The sequence below is a fragment of the Felis catus genome, chromosome F2 (assembly GCF_018350175.1).
Source record: "Felis catus isolate Fca126 chromosome F2, F.catus_Fca126_mat1.0, whole genome shotgun sequence".
Classification (NCBI taxonomy): domain Eukaryota; kingdom Metazoa; phylum Chordata; class Mammalia; order Carnivora; family Felidae; genus Felis; species Felis catus.
In genome coordinates this window covers 81,815,775-81,830,519 of record NC_058385.1, presented here as the reverse complement: position 1 = coordinate 81,830,519, position 14,745 = coordinate 81,815,775, and the positions used below count along the sequence as shown (strand labels likewise).

General features: G+C 64.5%; 1 protein-coding gene across 3 annotated transcripts; it reads left to right on the top strand.

Moving 5' to 3' along the window:
• Positions 1-427: 427 nt before the first annotated feature.
• On the top strand, positions 428-13,821 carry JRK (Jrk helix-turn-helix protein). 3 transcript variants are annotated; one of them, XR_002152288.3, is made up of 3 exons: positions 428-926; positions 2,808-11,814; positions 12,274-13,821. XR_002152288.3 is itself a non-coding variant. In XM_023248237.2 (2 exons), the coding sequence occupies exon 2, from the start codon at positions 3,247-3,249 to the stop codon at positions 4,870-4,872; it is 1,626 nt and encodes a 541-aa protein (XP_023104005.2). In that variant the 5' UTR covers positions 428-926; positions 2,808-3,246; the 3' UTR covers positions 4,873-13,821. The 3 variants fall into 3 exon arrangements, 2 of the variants coding, with proteins under 2 accessions (XP_023104005.2, XP_044905680.1); XM_023248237.2 differs by having other exon boundaries at positions 2,808-13,821; XM_045049745.1 differs by lacking the exon at positions 428-926 and adding an exon at positions 998-2,435 and having other exon boundaries at positions 2,808-13,821.
• Positions 13,822-14,745: the final 924 nt, after the last annotated feature.

Here is a 14,745-nt window from a genome sequence, read left to right as displayed (position 1 = left end):
TGAAATAGGACACAAGGTGTCGGCAGCTGGATCCTCCCTGAGGATCCAGGAAAGAATATGCATCCGTAGCTGGCAGCCCCTCCTGGGTCTACAAAGCACACACTCCGACCTGTGTCTGTTGTCACATTGCTTTTTCTCCCTCTTCTTCCTGAATCACGTTGTCTTCCCGACTCTGTCCCTCCTTCCTCCCTCTTATAGGGACCCTGTGATTACACTGCACCCCCCCCCCCCAGTCCCCCACCCCTGTCCCTGTGATAATCAGGATAATCTCCCCATCTCAAGAATCTTAATCACATAAGCAAAGCCCCTGAGGTCACGTGCTCATGGGGTGGGGGATGAGGGTGTGGGGCAAGGGGCGGCGGTGGGGGGGGGGGGGGCTGGGGCGGTGCTTTATTCAGCCGCCACGGCTGCCCCCTGGTCCCCAAAGGCTCACATTTGTCCCGCACGCAGAGCACATTCACCCCATCCCAAGGGCCCCCCAAAGTCTCAACTCCTCTGACTGCATCAGGTCAAGTGTGAGTCTCATCAGCTCTAAAGTCTCAAACATCAACACGCAACCCCTGCAAATTAGGTGCGGATGAGGCGCCCGCTCAGCAAGAGGCCGAGCGGGAAGGAAACCGCGCTGGCCCCCGGATTTCACCGAGGGAGGGGGGCTGCGTCACCGTCCTCCTGCCAACCCTGGCCGGGACTGCAAGGGCCCCCACGTCCTTCCGCGCAGGGCTCCACTCGCGCGAAACTCTAGGCTCCGACGCCCCTGCGCCCGCCCCACGGGCTCCGCACCGGCCCGCAAGGCCAGCGAGAGGCCCAGTCAGTCCTCCAGGCTGCCTAGAGCGTCCCGGAAGTGGCTGGGGGAAGGCGGCCAGGCGCGGACCGGCGGCGCGGGGAGAGGCGGCACTTCCGGCGGTGGCGGCGGCCCGGGTTTGCAGGTGAGCGGGACCGGGGGGCCGGGGGGCCGGGGGGCCGGGAGGTGGGTGGGGGCGCCGCGCAGTCCGTGCTCCCCGGGCGGAGGCTCCTCCCGTCCCAGCCCCGCCGCGGGGCCGCCCCTCGCAGACCCCCGGGGACCCCGCTCGAGGAAAGCATCGGCCACGGGCGCCCCGCCCCCCGGCGCAGACTTGCACTTTTTTCGGTTTTCCCTCTTTGGGTTGTTCCCGTGCCCGGGACTGAGCTTCCACCCCAAACGTGGTCCCGGGAGAGAGACGCTCTCAAAGCAGGCGTGTCCTCAAACCCGACTGCCCCTCGGCTCCGGGTTCCCGCGGGCGCCCCGGGTGTGGCCGCTGCGCCGCGCAGACCCCCCCCCCCCAACCCCGCGACGCGCCCCGCGTTTCTGCGGTCCCGGCCCTTCCTGCCCCTGCACGCTACGGCTGCTCCCAGGGGAAGTTGGTTGCTCGCTTTTTCTCCTGAATCTCTGCGGCTCTTTTCTAAGGACAGGTCCTCCCCCCCGCCCCGCGGCCCCGTCTCTGGCCCCTTATGCCCTCTCCCCAGCTTCTTCTCTATCCTTTGGGCACAGGAGGATAAGATGTTTACGTGCACGTTCGTGTGCTTACTTTGAATTCATAAGGCTACACCCCCACCCCACCCCATTCTCTCTCGTATTAGGTTACCCTTTGGTTTGAGAAGTTGTTTCGGAATATCGGAGTATCTGCCTTTCATTTGTAAAGGGAGTTTTGCCTCGCAGGCTGGTCCACAGTGTCCTCAGCTACCTTATGTTACTCTGCACACACCTGCATGTGCACAACAGGAAACGTCCTTAATGGCCCCATTTCAGGCGCTGAGCCTCCTCCAGGAGGCCTTTTCCACAGTCCCAGCTCCTCCTCCTCCTCCTCCTCCCCCCCCCCCCTTCTCCCTGCTGTGCTTAGAGTTAGTTCCTGTCAGGTTCCAGGCCCCTCCTTCCTGGGGTGCTGTCATATGGAACTCTCTTAGGGGTGGGTGGTGGCCTTTTACTTCCCCCGGTCTAGGTCCAAGCAATCCGCTCTCACACTGTCATTCCCAGTAAGTAGGATATAGGTAGGATCCGTAAAGGAGCAGCACCCTCACTTTGCAGACCAGGAGACTGACCCAGAAGGGGGAAGGGGCACACCCAGAGCTGGCTGGTGATGTGCCTAGAGTTTGAGCTCAAAGGGCTATGTTTTTATGTTCCGCATAGGCTGGTCTTTGGCCTCACGGTCTGCATATCTGTGGGAAGACACGGCCCGAATAAGGGCTTGGGTGAGAGGTGGGGTGGGGAGTTGCTAGAAGCCCATGGTGAGTACTGCCTGTCTTTCGTCGCGGGACAGCGAGCAGGCTATAGCTGGGGAGGGGAGTGAGGGCCACGTGACCAAGTCATGAAGGAAGTGAGGGGACCCTCCCGGCAGACACTGCATGGCTTGCGGGCCGGTCGCTATCAGGGCACCAGCTCTCTACTCCTCGCAGGCTGACGAATGTCAGTGTCTTCGCAGGTGAAGTGTGGTGGGTAATCTCGAAGGGTCCAGCAGGGATGCCTCTGCTCCGCCCCGCAAGTCTGCTCCGCGAGGCAGGGAGGGCTGGGGTGTTTGGGCAGATGTTAGGAAAGAGTGGAGCTGTCTGGCCTGAAGGAGCTGTGATGGCCGAGAGGTCATTTGTCACTTGGTAGGGCCGGGAAGAGCCAGCGCACCCGGCGGGGCGGCCTTCCCGGTGCCACGCCACCTGGGCCAGCTCACGTGCTGGTCTCCCCTACCACACTTTGGTTTCCGCTGCAGCTTCCCAGCGGGTCTAGACTAACGGGGGCATGTGTGCGGGTGGCCCAGGCGCGTGGTCAGTAACGTTCTTTCTCCCCTTGTTCTGCTTTCCAGTTCCTAAAGCGAGGCATGTGGGACCGTGCCATGAGCCCAGAGGGGTGTCCCCAGCACAGGCGGTACAGCCTCGATTAACCAGAAACCGGCTCCCAGGACCCCTCTACTCTGTGGTCCATGTTTGAAGGGAGGGGCTGCCGTTGTCCCCCTGAGAGAAGGCCAGAGGTTCCAACAGTGTGCACGAGTAGGGGCGTCGTGACACCGGTCGTCTCCTGCGGAGAGCACCGGGAGCCGCCAGCGTCGCTAGGAGCCCGGAAGCCGAGGCGCCGCTGACGCCGCAGGGAGGAACAGAGGAGCAGCGGAGGCTCACGGTGGCCCCGGGGTCAGAGGGACGGGGCAGGCAGGGGCGGGAGCAGAGGAAAGGGGCGGGAGAGGCAAGAAGTCCGCCAGGCCCCGCGGCGAGCGTCTCCCCACCCACCGGGGACGAGCCAGCCTCCGCATGGCCTCCAAGCAGGCTGCCGGCAGGAGCCCGGGGGAGAAGCGCAAGAGGGTGGTGCTGACCCTGAAGGAGAAGATCGACATCTGCACGCGCCTGGAGAAGGGGGAGAGCAGGAAGGTCCTGATGCAGGAGTACAACGTGGGCATGTCCACCCTGTACGACATCAAGGCCCACAAGGCGCAGCTGCTTCGGTTCTTCGCCAACTCGGATTCCAACAAGGCCCTGGAGCAGCGGCGCACCCTGCACACGCCCAAGCTGGAGCACCTGGACCGCGTCCTGTACGAGTGGTTCCTGGGGAAGCGCGCCGAGGGCGTGCCCGTGTCGGGCCCCATGCTCATCGAGAAGGCCAAGGACTTCTACGAGCAGATGCGCCTGACGGAGCCCTGCGTGTTCTCTGGCGGGTGGCTGTGGCGTTTCAAGGCCAGGCACGGCATTAAGAAGCTGGACGCGTCCGGCGAGAAGCAAGCGGCCGACCACCGGGCGGCAGAGCAGTTCTGCGGCTTTTTCCGGAGCCTGACCGCCGAGCACGGCCTGTCCCCGGAGCAGGTATACAACGCTGACGAGACCGGCCTTCTCTGGCGGTGCCTGCCGACTGCCAGCCCGGAAGGCGGGACGGCGCCCGGCGTCAGGCAGAACAAGGACAGGCTGACCGTCCTCGTGTGCGCCAACGCCACCGGCTCGCACAAGATCAAACCCCTGGTGATCGGGAAGCGCGGCGGCCCCAGGGCCTTCCGGGGCATCCAGCACCTGCCGGTGGCGTACAAGGCCCAGGGCAACGCCTGGGTGGACAAGGAGATCTTTTCCGACTGGTTCCATCACATCTTTGTTCCCTCGGTGAGGGAGCACTTCCGAGCGGTGGGCCTGCCCGAGGACGGCAAGGCCATCCTCCTGCTGGACGGCGCCCGGGCGCGCCCGCGGGAGTCCCAGCTGGTGTCCGACAACGTCCTCACCGTCTTCCTGCCCGCGGGCGCCACCTCCTCCATCCAGCCCATGGACCAGGGCATCCGGAGAGATTTCCTGAGGAATTTCATCAACCCCCCCGCCACGCTGCAGGGCCGTCACCCCCGTTACAGCATGAACGACGCCATCGTCAGCGTGGCCTGCGCCTGGAGCGCGGTGCCCCGCCACGTCTTCAGCCGGGCCTGGAGGAAGCTGTGGCCCGCGGTCACGTTCGCCGAAGGCTCGTCTTCCGAGGAGGAGCCGGAGCGTCTCCAAACGAAGCCTCACGACCAAACTTTCGCGCACATCCTGGAGCTCGGGAGAGAGGCCCCGGCCCGCCCCGGCAGCCGGCTTCACCGGGGCGCGGCCGCCGAGGGAGACGGGCTGGGATGCGAGGCCGGGGAGGGCCTGGCCCCGTCCGCGGGGGGCCCAGAGCAGGTGGAGAAGGATGGCGACGAGGCGGCCTGGGAGCAGGCGGCCTCGGCCTTTGACTCTGTCGTCCGCTTCGCCGAGGGACAGCCCTGCTTCACGGCGCAGGAGGTGGGGCAGCTGCGCGCGCTGCGCTCGGTGTTCGCGAGGCAGCGGCAGGCGAAGGGGCGGCGCGTGGCCCTCAGGGCCGCGGTCAAGCTCGAGGCCCCCCAGGAGCTCTCCCCTCTGCCCTGCTCGTCCGCGGCGGCCGAGGACTGATGGCTGGGGGCGCTGCAGAGCCGGGCAGAGCTCGCCCGGGAGGCTGGGCGCCCGGTGTGGGGTCTCGGCGACTCGGGGCGGCCCATCCCGCGTGTTCTGGTTCGTCGCGGGCCTGTCGTGTTTTCTGGAGCGTGAACGTGAGGAGCCCTTCTGGAAGGGTCCGCCAGACCGAAAGCCTAGCGGAACATCCTGTGACCGGAGCCCAGGACCGTGCCGGGCGGACTCTGGCCTCGTGCGCGCTGGCTGAGCCCTGCTGTGTGTGCGGGTGGAGACGTCTGTCCGTCCGGGAGGAGAAAAGCCGGTCCTCGGGCCAAGCGATGGCAGTACCTGCGGCCACTGGACCGGGTCAGCGTCACCCACGGCCTGCCCCTCCGTCCCCTCGGGCCCGGGTCTGCCGTGTGGCCGCCATCCCTGCGTCACGTGGGCGCGACGGCTGGGACTCCGCTTCTGACCGTGAGTCGGCAGAGCCCTCGCCTGCGGCTTCGAAGGCGCACGTCGTCACCCTGCTCGCGTGTCCCTACTTCAGCCGCGGGCTCACTCAGCCGCCCCGGCCTCCCGCGCGTTCCTCCTGGGACCCCAGGGCGTGGGGGCTGCACGCTGCGCTGGCGTGACGGAGTCACTTCCCACAGCGCAGGCAGGACCGTCCCCCCGGGCTGCCCGCTGCCCCGAGGGGCCCGTGGCGCACCGCCGGCAGGCCTGGTGTCCGGTCTCCAAGTTCATCATTCGCTCCCGGGGATTCCGCGCTTCCCGCCTTCACGCTGACAAATCTCGAGGAGGCGCTCGGAAATGAGGCTGAGGTTTGCGCACATGCGACCCGGCGCTGGACCGAGCTGCTTAGGTTTCTGGCGATGCTCGAACTCCTGCGGTCGGCCCTTCCCACCTCTGTGCCGCGTGCGGGCAGGAGCCGGAGGCACCACCTGGCCGTGGGAAGACGCGGTCCCTCCCGTGTCTCCCGGATGCTTCCGGCCTCGCCGGCACCGCTGCGGCCCCTTGCCGGCCGTGCTCCCCTCCCCACGTGTCCTCTCACCTCCGTGCCCCTGGATTCACGGCCTGGTGGCCGAGCTGGCGCGACGTTTTCCTTCCTCTGTTTACCCTGTGTCCCTCCGGGAGCCGCGGGAGCGGTGCTTGGCGTGCGGCCGGTCCCCCCGGTGCTTTCACGTCTTTCTGAACACGGTGGGGGGGCGGCTGCTGCTGCCCTGGGGCAGCACGTGGGCCGTGCGTGCTTTCTGTGCACGTGTGAAGATGGTGAACTAAGCACGGGCCTTTTTAAGAGTCTCGTCGCCGAGTCCTAGGGCCGGATGGCTCAGGCAGGGCTGCGTCGCTGTCGCGTCCTCTCCTTCGTGCGTGTTGGGGCCGCTGCTGTCGAATCGCAGCTGCTTGCGGCCTGGAGGGAAGTTAGGTGTCGGGAGTCACCGGAGCGCTGCCCTCGGCGGTGGCGACGGGCGACGGGGAGGCGGACGGACGTCCTGAGAAGCTCTCCCCGCACAGCCCGGCGTGGTTCTCGACTGTGCTGGGCGGTGTCGTGAGGGAGGGGAGAGCGGATGGGGTTCCTGGCCGCCTCCTAGGTCCCCTGTGGATGCCTTGTCCCCGCCAGACCCTAGACCCCAGGCTGTGGATTCTCTCAGCGCCCTCACCACCTGCCCCCGTCCTGGCCGTTTTGGAACCTAACGATAAATGCTCGTCACCGGATGGCCTTTGGGGGGGAGGGGTGTCTGTCCTCCAAGCGCTCCTTCTAGAACCAGCCACGGCGCCGCGCCGCTCAGAGGTTCTGGGCAGAGCAGGACAGGCAGGCCTCTGGCGAGCAAGCTTCCCTGGACCGCAGACCGAGGTACATGGCCACGTGCAAGGGCTCGCACAGGCCTCCACGCCCACCTGTCCTCCGAGGGCCCTCCCAGCTGCTTGCCCCTCCCTCCTTGCCCGGCTTCGGGCTCGGTGGTCAGAACGTTTTAGCCTCAATCTTTTTTCCCAAACATTGCTGGGTGGAACCCTATGAGACTGGATGTGAAATTGGGACAGGGTAGAACCAGTCCCCCCTTCCTTCCCCCCCCCCCCCCCAGTTGCTGCTGAGGCAGGAAGCCTGGGCTCCCTGTCCCTGCGAGCCCTGGCCATCTTGTCCTTCTGGCCCAGCCTGCACCTCTTCTGCTTAGTCCCACCTGGGCCAGAAGGCAGCCCGGGGCCACGGCAGTCAGACGTGGTTCTGGAGGGATAGGGGTTGGAGGCGGGGGTACGCAGAGAGGCAGACTGGGTCCTTTCCTGGCAGCCCGTGCCGCAGGGGAAGCAGAATTTGGGGCGAACGGGACCCACCCATGCTGCCTCCGAGGGCCCGCCTGAGCATCTCTGGGGAGGAGGTGCCCCGGGTGCCAGCCGTGGCGGGCTCTCCTGGCGTGGGAGCATGCTGACGGTTCGTTCACAGGCGTGATGTGTGTTAAGTGCCCGCCCTGTGCTGGGCGTCGTGCTCAGCCTGGGGCCGGCGGGTGATCAGACAAGGCCCCTGTCCTGCCTTCAGAGAGCACAGGTTTCCCGAGAAGGGCCGGAAGTTGGGGAGGCCGGAACACAGGTGAGGGGCGGGAAGGTGGCTCGGTGGGGGTGTTAGGGGGTCCATGAGGGCGGTAAAGAGAACAGAGGTCCTGCCTGCTTCGGCCCAGCAAGTCCAGGAGGGGGATCCAGAACAGTGAGGTGGCCGCGTGCGTGCAGCCAGGCTCCTCTGCCATTTGTCACACGTGGCCTCTGTTTCGCGTCAAGACTGGCCTTCCAGTCCCCATCCTGGTGTCTGCTTCCAGCCACCGGGAGCAGGAAGTGTAGCACCTCCTCCAAGAATTCCCTCAGCTGGCACACATCCCTTCTGCTCCTGTCCCTCGGGCCGGGTCCCAGGGACATCTGGGCCTGCAGTTGTGGAGGACGCGAGGGCCCACGCTGGGGAGCAGCCCGGGAAAGCCGGGGCCAGGTCTCCTCACCCCCACCCCCACCCCCGCCACCCACTCTGGGCTTCGGCCCTGCTCCCCAAGGCCACGGAGGGCCCGTGTGTCAGGAGGGCCCGGGGTGTGGAGGAAGGGGGCGGGCAGTGTGTGGGCCTCCACTCGTGGGGCGGGGACCCCGCACTGCAGCAGGCCCAGAGGACTGGAATTGCTGTCCCCACCCACCCACCCCCGGGGCCCAGGCCTTCCACAAAAGGACTGACTGCGTTTGCACAGAGGGTGAGGTTCAAGGGTGCTTGTGGAAAGTGGAGCTCGCAGAGAACAGCACGTGGGAGGAGCGGTGGATCGACTGGGGACACGGGCTGAACTGTAGGCTGGTCAGGGAGAATCTCAGACACCGATCTCAGGAGCTGTTCTTTCAAAGGAGCCAAATTTGGTTGGATTAGTCAGTGAAGCCGTTTACGCCCAGGGCGTCAGTAATGAAGACAGCAGAGCACTCGGCCGGCAGGGAGAGGAGCTCAGGGGCAGGGAAGACAGCCAGAGCCTCTGTCCTCCCAGGGTGACTGTGGGCGAGCCCAGGGCTGCGCCCCTGGCCAGCAGTGGGAGGCTGGAGCAGAAGCTGTTGGGGGAGCCCGCCCCACCGCCCCCGAGATGGGACTGGTAACACGATCCGGCCTGGGTGGCCCGTGCCCGGAACTGCTACAGCACATTACCTAAAACGACTAGTCTCCTACCTGGACGTGCAAGGAAACAGCCCATGTGGCCCAGACCCCAGGAAACAAAGGCCACAGAACCGGCAGTGTGTGAGTTAGATTGAGCAGAGGAGACTTGAAAGTGGCCGCCGTAGATACAGTCAGAGGAGAGAAAACCAGCATCAAACAGGGAAGGGAAAGTAGTGAAGGAAGGTGCCATCACAGCGACGCGACTAATGGAACCAGTGAAAAGATCAGAATTAACGAAAAAGTAAAAGAACCAAGTGGAAATTCTCGAGTTGTAAAATACAGCAACCACGATGGAAGGTTCACTAGAGGGGCTCAACGGTAGCCGTGAGCTGGCAGAAGAAGATCCATGATCTTGACCTAGAGACCCACAGATCACACGACGCAAAGACAGTGACGGGAAAGGAGCAAACAGTCTCGGAGAAACAGGGACACCCAAGTGCACCGTCGGAGCCGCAGGACGGGGAGGGCAGGAGACAGAAGGGAAAGAATACGCAAAGAAACAGTGGCTGAAAATCCCCAGATTTATCAGGAAACGTCCACCGACAAGTCCAGCCGGCTCGGTGAGCTCCAGTGGGACCAACGCTACGATCCAGAGTCCGGGAAAGCCCTCCCTGGCCACGAGAGCGCCCCACGAGGCTGGCAGCTGACCCCAGGCGCGGGGACGGCATCGTCCGAGTGCTCGAAGAGAACCCACAGCCAAGACTCCTGCGTCCACCAAAACTGTCTTTGCGAATAAAGAGAGAGAACGACGTTTGCAGATACACAAAACCCGAGAGAGTTTGGTACCAGTGGACCCACCTTCCGAGAAACACTGAAGTTCCTCAGGCTCAAAGCAAGTGACCCCGACAGTAGTTCAAATCCACTCAGAACAAAAAGCTTGGGGAAGACAGTTCTGTCCTGATGGGAGACCTAGGAGACCGTGTCCGGTTGACCCTCGGACATCTCTGCGGTTGGGGCGCCCCCCCCCCCCCCGCAACCCTTTCCTCTGGCAGCTTCTCTAAAAGGCATGCCATCGCACAAGGTGGGCGTCTTGGCCCCGTGTCGTTGAGTTCATCGCGTTTACAGTGTGCTGTGTCTCATGGTCACACCGGGAAGGGGTGTGGGGCTGCCGTCTCAACAGGAAGGGAGCGAGGGCACATCTGAAGTCCGTTCTGGCCGGCCTGAGAGCGGCTGCCCAGGAGGTAACTCAAAAGGAGCGACAGGAATTAAAGTGCTACGTTAGAAGAAAACATAAAAGCAGCAGATGAGGGCTGGAGGGACCGGAAGGCCCGGGACCCTCAGCAGCGGGACCTTCCAGCCTCCCTGGCCCTGGCTGAGGTGACAGCGTGGTCCCCGTTGTGCAGAGCAGGGGTCGAGGCCCTGAGCTGGTCCGCGCCACGGCAGAGGTCTTGCTGCGGCCCCTGGAACCCGTCATCCCGCAGAGGGGGGCCCGGAGTGCGCCAGCCGCGGCCGTGCTTGTGGCCTCAAGGGCCAGCGCTGCTGTGCTCCTGGCCGCTTGTCCCTCTGGGAGCCAGGAAGGACGCCGTGCCGCCACTGCCATTTCAGGCCGCGCGGAACCTCCAGGCACGTTGATTTATTTAAAATTGACCTTTGTCAGTAAACTTGCCTTAGAGAACGTGCTCTACGTTTTGGCGACGAAGCGCGTCTCGTGATGGAGTGAGACAGGCTGCTGTTCTGCAGGCACCCACACGGGGCAGCGTGCGCTTACCGCCACCTGTCCCAGTGGGGGCCCGAGTCCTCACCTCCGCAGACAGCGCCCCCCACCACCTGTGCCCCTCTGTCCCACCCCAGCAGTTTCCAGGGGGTCAGGCACGCGGAGCGAGATGAGAGGTCTCCCACGGAGCGCCAGGAAGGGCGCTTCAGGGCAGGGGGCGCGGGGTGGGGTGGCTCCCCGCGGTGCTGCAGGACCCCGGAGGGGCGGATTGCCTCCTCCCCCAGCCAGTCCCCGCTCTCCAGCCTGACGCTGGGTGTGCTCCCTGCTCGAGGACTGGGGTCCTGGATGTCTACACCTGTGCCCATCCATCTGGACCGGGGACTTCCGAGAGGCCGGGACAAGCTTCTCCTTACTGGACGCCATGTGGGCCTGGCACAGAGGAATATTCAGGGAGGCAAGGGCGGGGGTTGGGGGGCAGCAGTTCTCACGACCAAGAAAGTTCTTGGCTAGGAGCCACAGGACAGGAGGTGCGGCTCTGGCCACCCGGTCCCCAAGGCTGTGCGTGCACCCCACCCTCCAGTCCCAGAGACCCACGGGGTGGCAGGAGGGAGAGGGAGCCGGCTCCGAGGAGCGGACGCCGAGTGGGCACAGCTAAGAGCCAAACCAGGTTTAGGGACCCAGCTGACCACCTGGCAGAGAAGACGGGCAGCATCACAGAGCCAACGTGGACTCGGGAGCCAGCGGGGCCTAGGACAGTCTCACGTGCCCAAAGTGAGGAACGGTGGCTCTCCCGGCACCTGTAGCTGAGGATGTGGGTCACGTACTCATTTCTCAGGTCTTTATCGAGGCTCTTCGGGTCCTGGGGGCTGCCTGGCCGCTGGGACGGAGGTGATCGAGATGAGGGCTCAGAGAGCTCGCGGTGTCGCCTGAGGCAGGGGGTGCTCAGCCTCGGAGCGGGGATTGGGGTGCAGGAGAGGCCTGTGGGAAAGCAGCCTGGAGAACAGAGGGGGCTTCGTGGAAGCGGCAGGCGTAGAACTGGGGCCCGGGAGGGTGTGTAGGAGTTCTCCCACTGAAGTTGGGAGCGGTGCCCTGTGGGCAGACCAGGGGTGAAGAGGCTGGTTCGGAAGGGTACGGTGGCTCATAGGGCAGGAGTGGCCCCCAGGTGGGGTGGCCACCCAGCAGGACAGGACCCTTGAGGCCCAGCGGGTGGGGTCATGGGCTGCCTCCCACCCTGCCCTTCCCAAGTACTGCTCTGGCATCTGTCTGGGCTCCTTCCTCGCCCCTCCCCATCGGGGCAGCCGGCCAGGGAGCCCCGTCCCCCGGTGCTGCAGCTCTCCTTGTCCAGGGGGCAGGTGACACCCCTTCACTGTTTCAGGCCGTGACTCCTGATGACTGAGAACCTCCGATCCGCAGCAGGATCTCTGGGAGAGGCAGAATCTCGGGGAGATTTTGGATCCCCGAGACACCTGAGTTGAGTTGACTGAGGGACCCTCGGATGGACAAGCGGGAGCCTGGGCAGGAAGGCGAGGCCCTCGGGAATGTGACTGTGGGACCACCTACTGATGTAGGGCCCCTGTATGGACGTGGCCCCCCAGAACTGGACACCAGAGCATGGAGGTCACCAGGCTGCCTGCTCGGGAGAAGCCCCACGGTAGGGCCAACGGCCTGGGCTCGGCCACCCAAGACGGACATGGCCTTCTCTGGTCCTTAGGTTCTGTTAGAAATGAGAAGAGGTCTGGGGCCTGCCAGACCCCCTCCCCCTCCAGTGCAGACAGGTGATGGGCTGGGGGCTAAGGGGAGAAGTAAAGGGGGTGGACTGTGCTGTTGTCATTTGTCAGGAGGTTACCCAGCTGGGGCCAGTCCCCTCGTCTGGACAGCTACCAGGTGGGCCAGGCCGTGTCCCAGCTGGTGGCCCTGTCTGGCTACAGTCCGCCTGCTGCTTTCCTGGGTTAGCACCTCTCCGGCCGGCCCCGGGCAGCGAGGGGCTCTCTCCTCCACCTCAGAGGCTTCTGGGCCCTTAGGGGACCCCATGTCCTGGTTTGCCGGGGGTGGAGCTGGTAGGCACCTGTTGTCTGGGTATAATCGTCAGTAACACCCCTTCACTCTCCAGGGTCTGAGTTTGGACAGTACATTTCCTGGGGACACCCCGCAGAGGCCCTCTCTTCACGTGATGCCCCCACCCCCGGTCAAGCACACAGGCCATCTCACGCTACGGAGGCAAGCCTCGGCCTGGCTCGTGTGTTGACAACCATCGTCACGAGGTCCACTTTGAAACGTGAACCGTGGGCTCGCTGGGCTGGGCGGGCCTGGTGCGTGGTGTTGCCGTGGGCGCATCAGCTGCTCTGGGGGCCCGAGGCCAGCACTGTTTGCCGCTGGTCTGGAAGGGTACAGTGGCTCATAGACCCCGTCGGGGAGGCTGCAGGGGACTTCTGAGCACGTGGCCCCCAAAGTCAGTGTGAGCCCCCACCAGTGAGGGTGCCCCTGTGGCCCCCAAGCCAGTGGAGGAGGTGCTGTGTGTGGTGACACTGAGGTGGCTGGGGAGGCAGGCGGATACACTTCGAGACCCGTTTCGAGGGACCTGATCTGCACAGGCAGGGACTCGGCCGCTGGGAGGAGGGGAGTCCAGTCTGGAGACGAGCATGTGGGGACGGCCCACTGATCGGCCCCGGGTCAGTGCCCCCCTCACCTGGTCGTTGTGGGCTGGCACTTTCCCTTCTCCCTCCCCCTTCCCTGCCAGCCACATCCCTGTCCCGCTTTCTGATTTGGGCCCCGCTGCTGCAGGGGGCAAGGGTGGGGGTCCTGGCCGGACACGGGGAGGGGGGTGACAAACATGGCGAGACACGCAGTCTTTGGGGGAGCTCTGGTCTCCCCGGCAGGAGGCTGGTTGAGGGGCCGTGGCGGCCGAGGCTGGTGGGGGGGCTGGTGGGTCCCTGGGGCCGCCTCCCCCTCCTCTGGCAAGCCCACCACAGCACGCTCCTGCTTCCCACTCGAATACGCCATTTTGCCCTTTCTATGGGGCAATAATTTTAATAAACGGCTTTTTTTCTGTGAGCCCGGAGTGTGAGGCTTCCTCTTAGCTCAGGAAGATGCCTGTTGCCAGCAGCTCTAACGAGGGCACCCATAAATCTCTTATTTGTGGCTCCAAAAATGAGGTCATGGGCTCTCACTGTACCTCATTATTTGATTAAACAGATACTAAGACAACAGAGTGGGGCCAGGGCTCCAGGTGAGGGGAGGTATCAGAGGGAGGAGCCCGGGGCTGCGGGGAACGTGCTGGGGGTTCGGTTCGTTCCCCCACCCCCGCCCCACCCGCCCTGCGCCCTCGGAGGTGCCGACCCTGTGGCCTCCCGGGCTGGGCCAGCCGTGCCCTGTGCGGGACCCTCCGCCCTGGCCCGCCCACAGGCTTTTGACTGCGTGGAGGATGCTGCCCTGCAGAGAGAGCTGCCCCCACCCCCGGCTGCCCTGCAAAGAGAATTGCCTGCCCCCCACCCGCCACCTCCGGAAGGACGGGAGATTCACGCGCCCGTTTTTACTGCCGCTGAAACAATTAAGTTAATAAAACAGCCTTCCTGTTTCTTGACCTCCATCCAAGACCATCAAATTGTCTTCTCCAGCCTGCCGTCTGCCAGGTAATAAATTGTCACGGGCTTCTCTCTCATTAGTATTCACGTTTTCTGTCCCTACTCTGGGCGCCGCTGGGCAGCACTGGGTGGGGGGGGGGGGGAGTTCCCTGAGTCAGGAGGGGTGGCGAGCAGAGTAGAAACCGAGTCGGGATTTCGGTGCCACTGTTTTCCCAGGGAGGCAAGCCTGGGAGAGACGGGGGCACGTGGCTGAGCTCGCAGGAGGGACCGGCCAGAGGGCCGAGGGCTGGGGCGGTGGGGAAGCACTGGGAGTCTTTTGCTCAGTCCTTCTGTCAGCAAACATTTACTGCGCACCTACTATGGGCAGTCTAGGCCCCGGAGAAACCGGGAGGGGCTGGGAGGTCAGACACCCCTCCTGCCCCACCCCTGGTAGAGCAGAAAGAGGCCCTGGGAGGCAGGGCTCCGGGGGCCGTGTCCTCCCTCCCGGCCCAGTCGGGCGGGGTGAGCCCGGGCTGAGCTCTGGGAAGCCGTCCGGGCCTGCCTGCCTCTGCCCACCCCCACATCCCTCCTCTGTCCCTTTCATCACAAGTTCGGAGCCCGGGGAGCACAGAGCCTGGGGACTCTGCTGTGCGTGCCCGCAGGCCCCTGTGGCACAGGGCTCCCTGCCAGGGGGAGACAGTCAAGGAGGGAGGCCGTGGCTCTCACCGCATTTGCCATGGGCCTAAGAGGGTCAGAGGCAGCCTTCTGGAAGAGGTATCAGCCAGGAGTGAGGACCAGGCTGTCCAGCGACATGGCGCCCACAGACAGGACCTCGGTCTTGCCCTGCTTTCTCGGGTTTGTGCCTGGGTGTTTTGAGGCTTTGACCTGATAAATCACTTTGTGCAGCCAAGAGCGCACTGCCTTTGCAGTCACAGAGACCTGGGTCTCAGTCTTACCCCTGGACCTGAGCCCTGAGACCTGTCTTCCTCCAGGACAGCTGGGAGGCCAAGTGAAATAATATG

Excerpts from the sequence above, each read along its gene's own strand:
- JRK (XM_023248237.2), top strand. The coding sequence starts at position 3,247 with ATGGCCTCCAAGCAGGCTGCCGGCAGGAGCCCGGGGGAGAAGCGCAAG.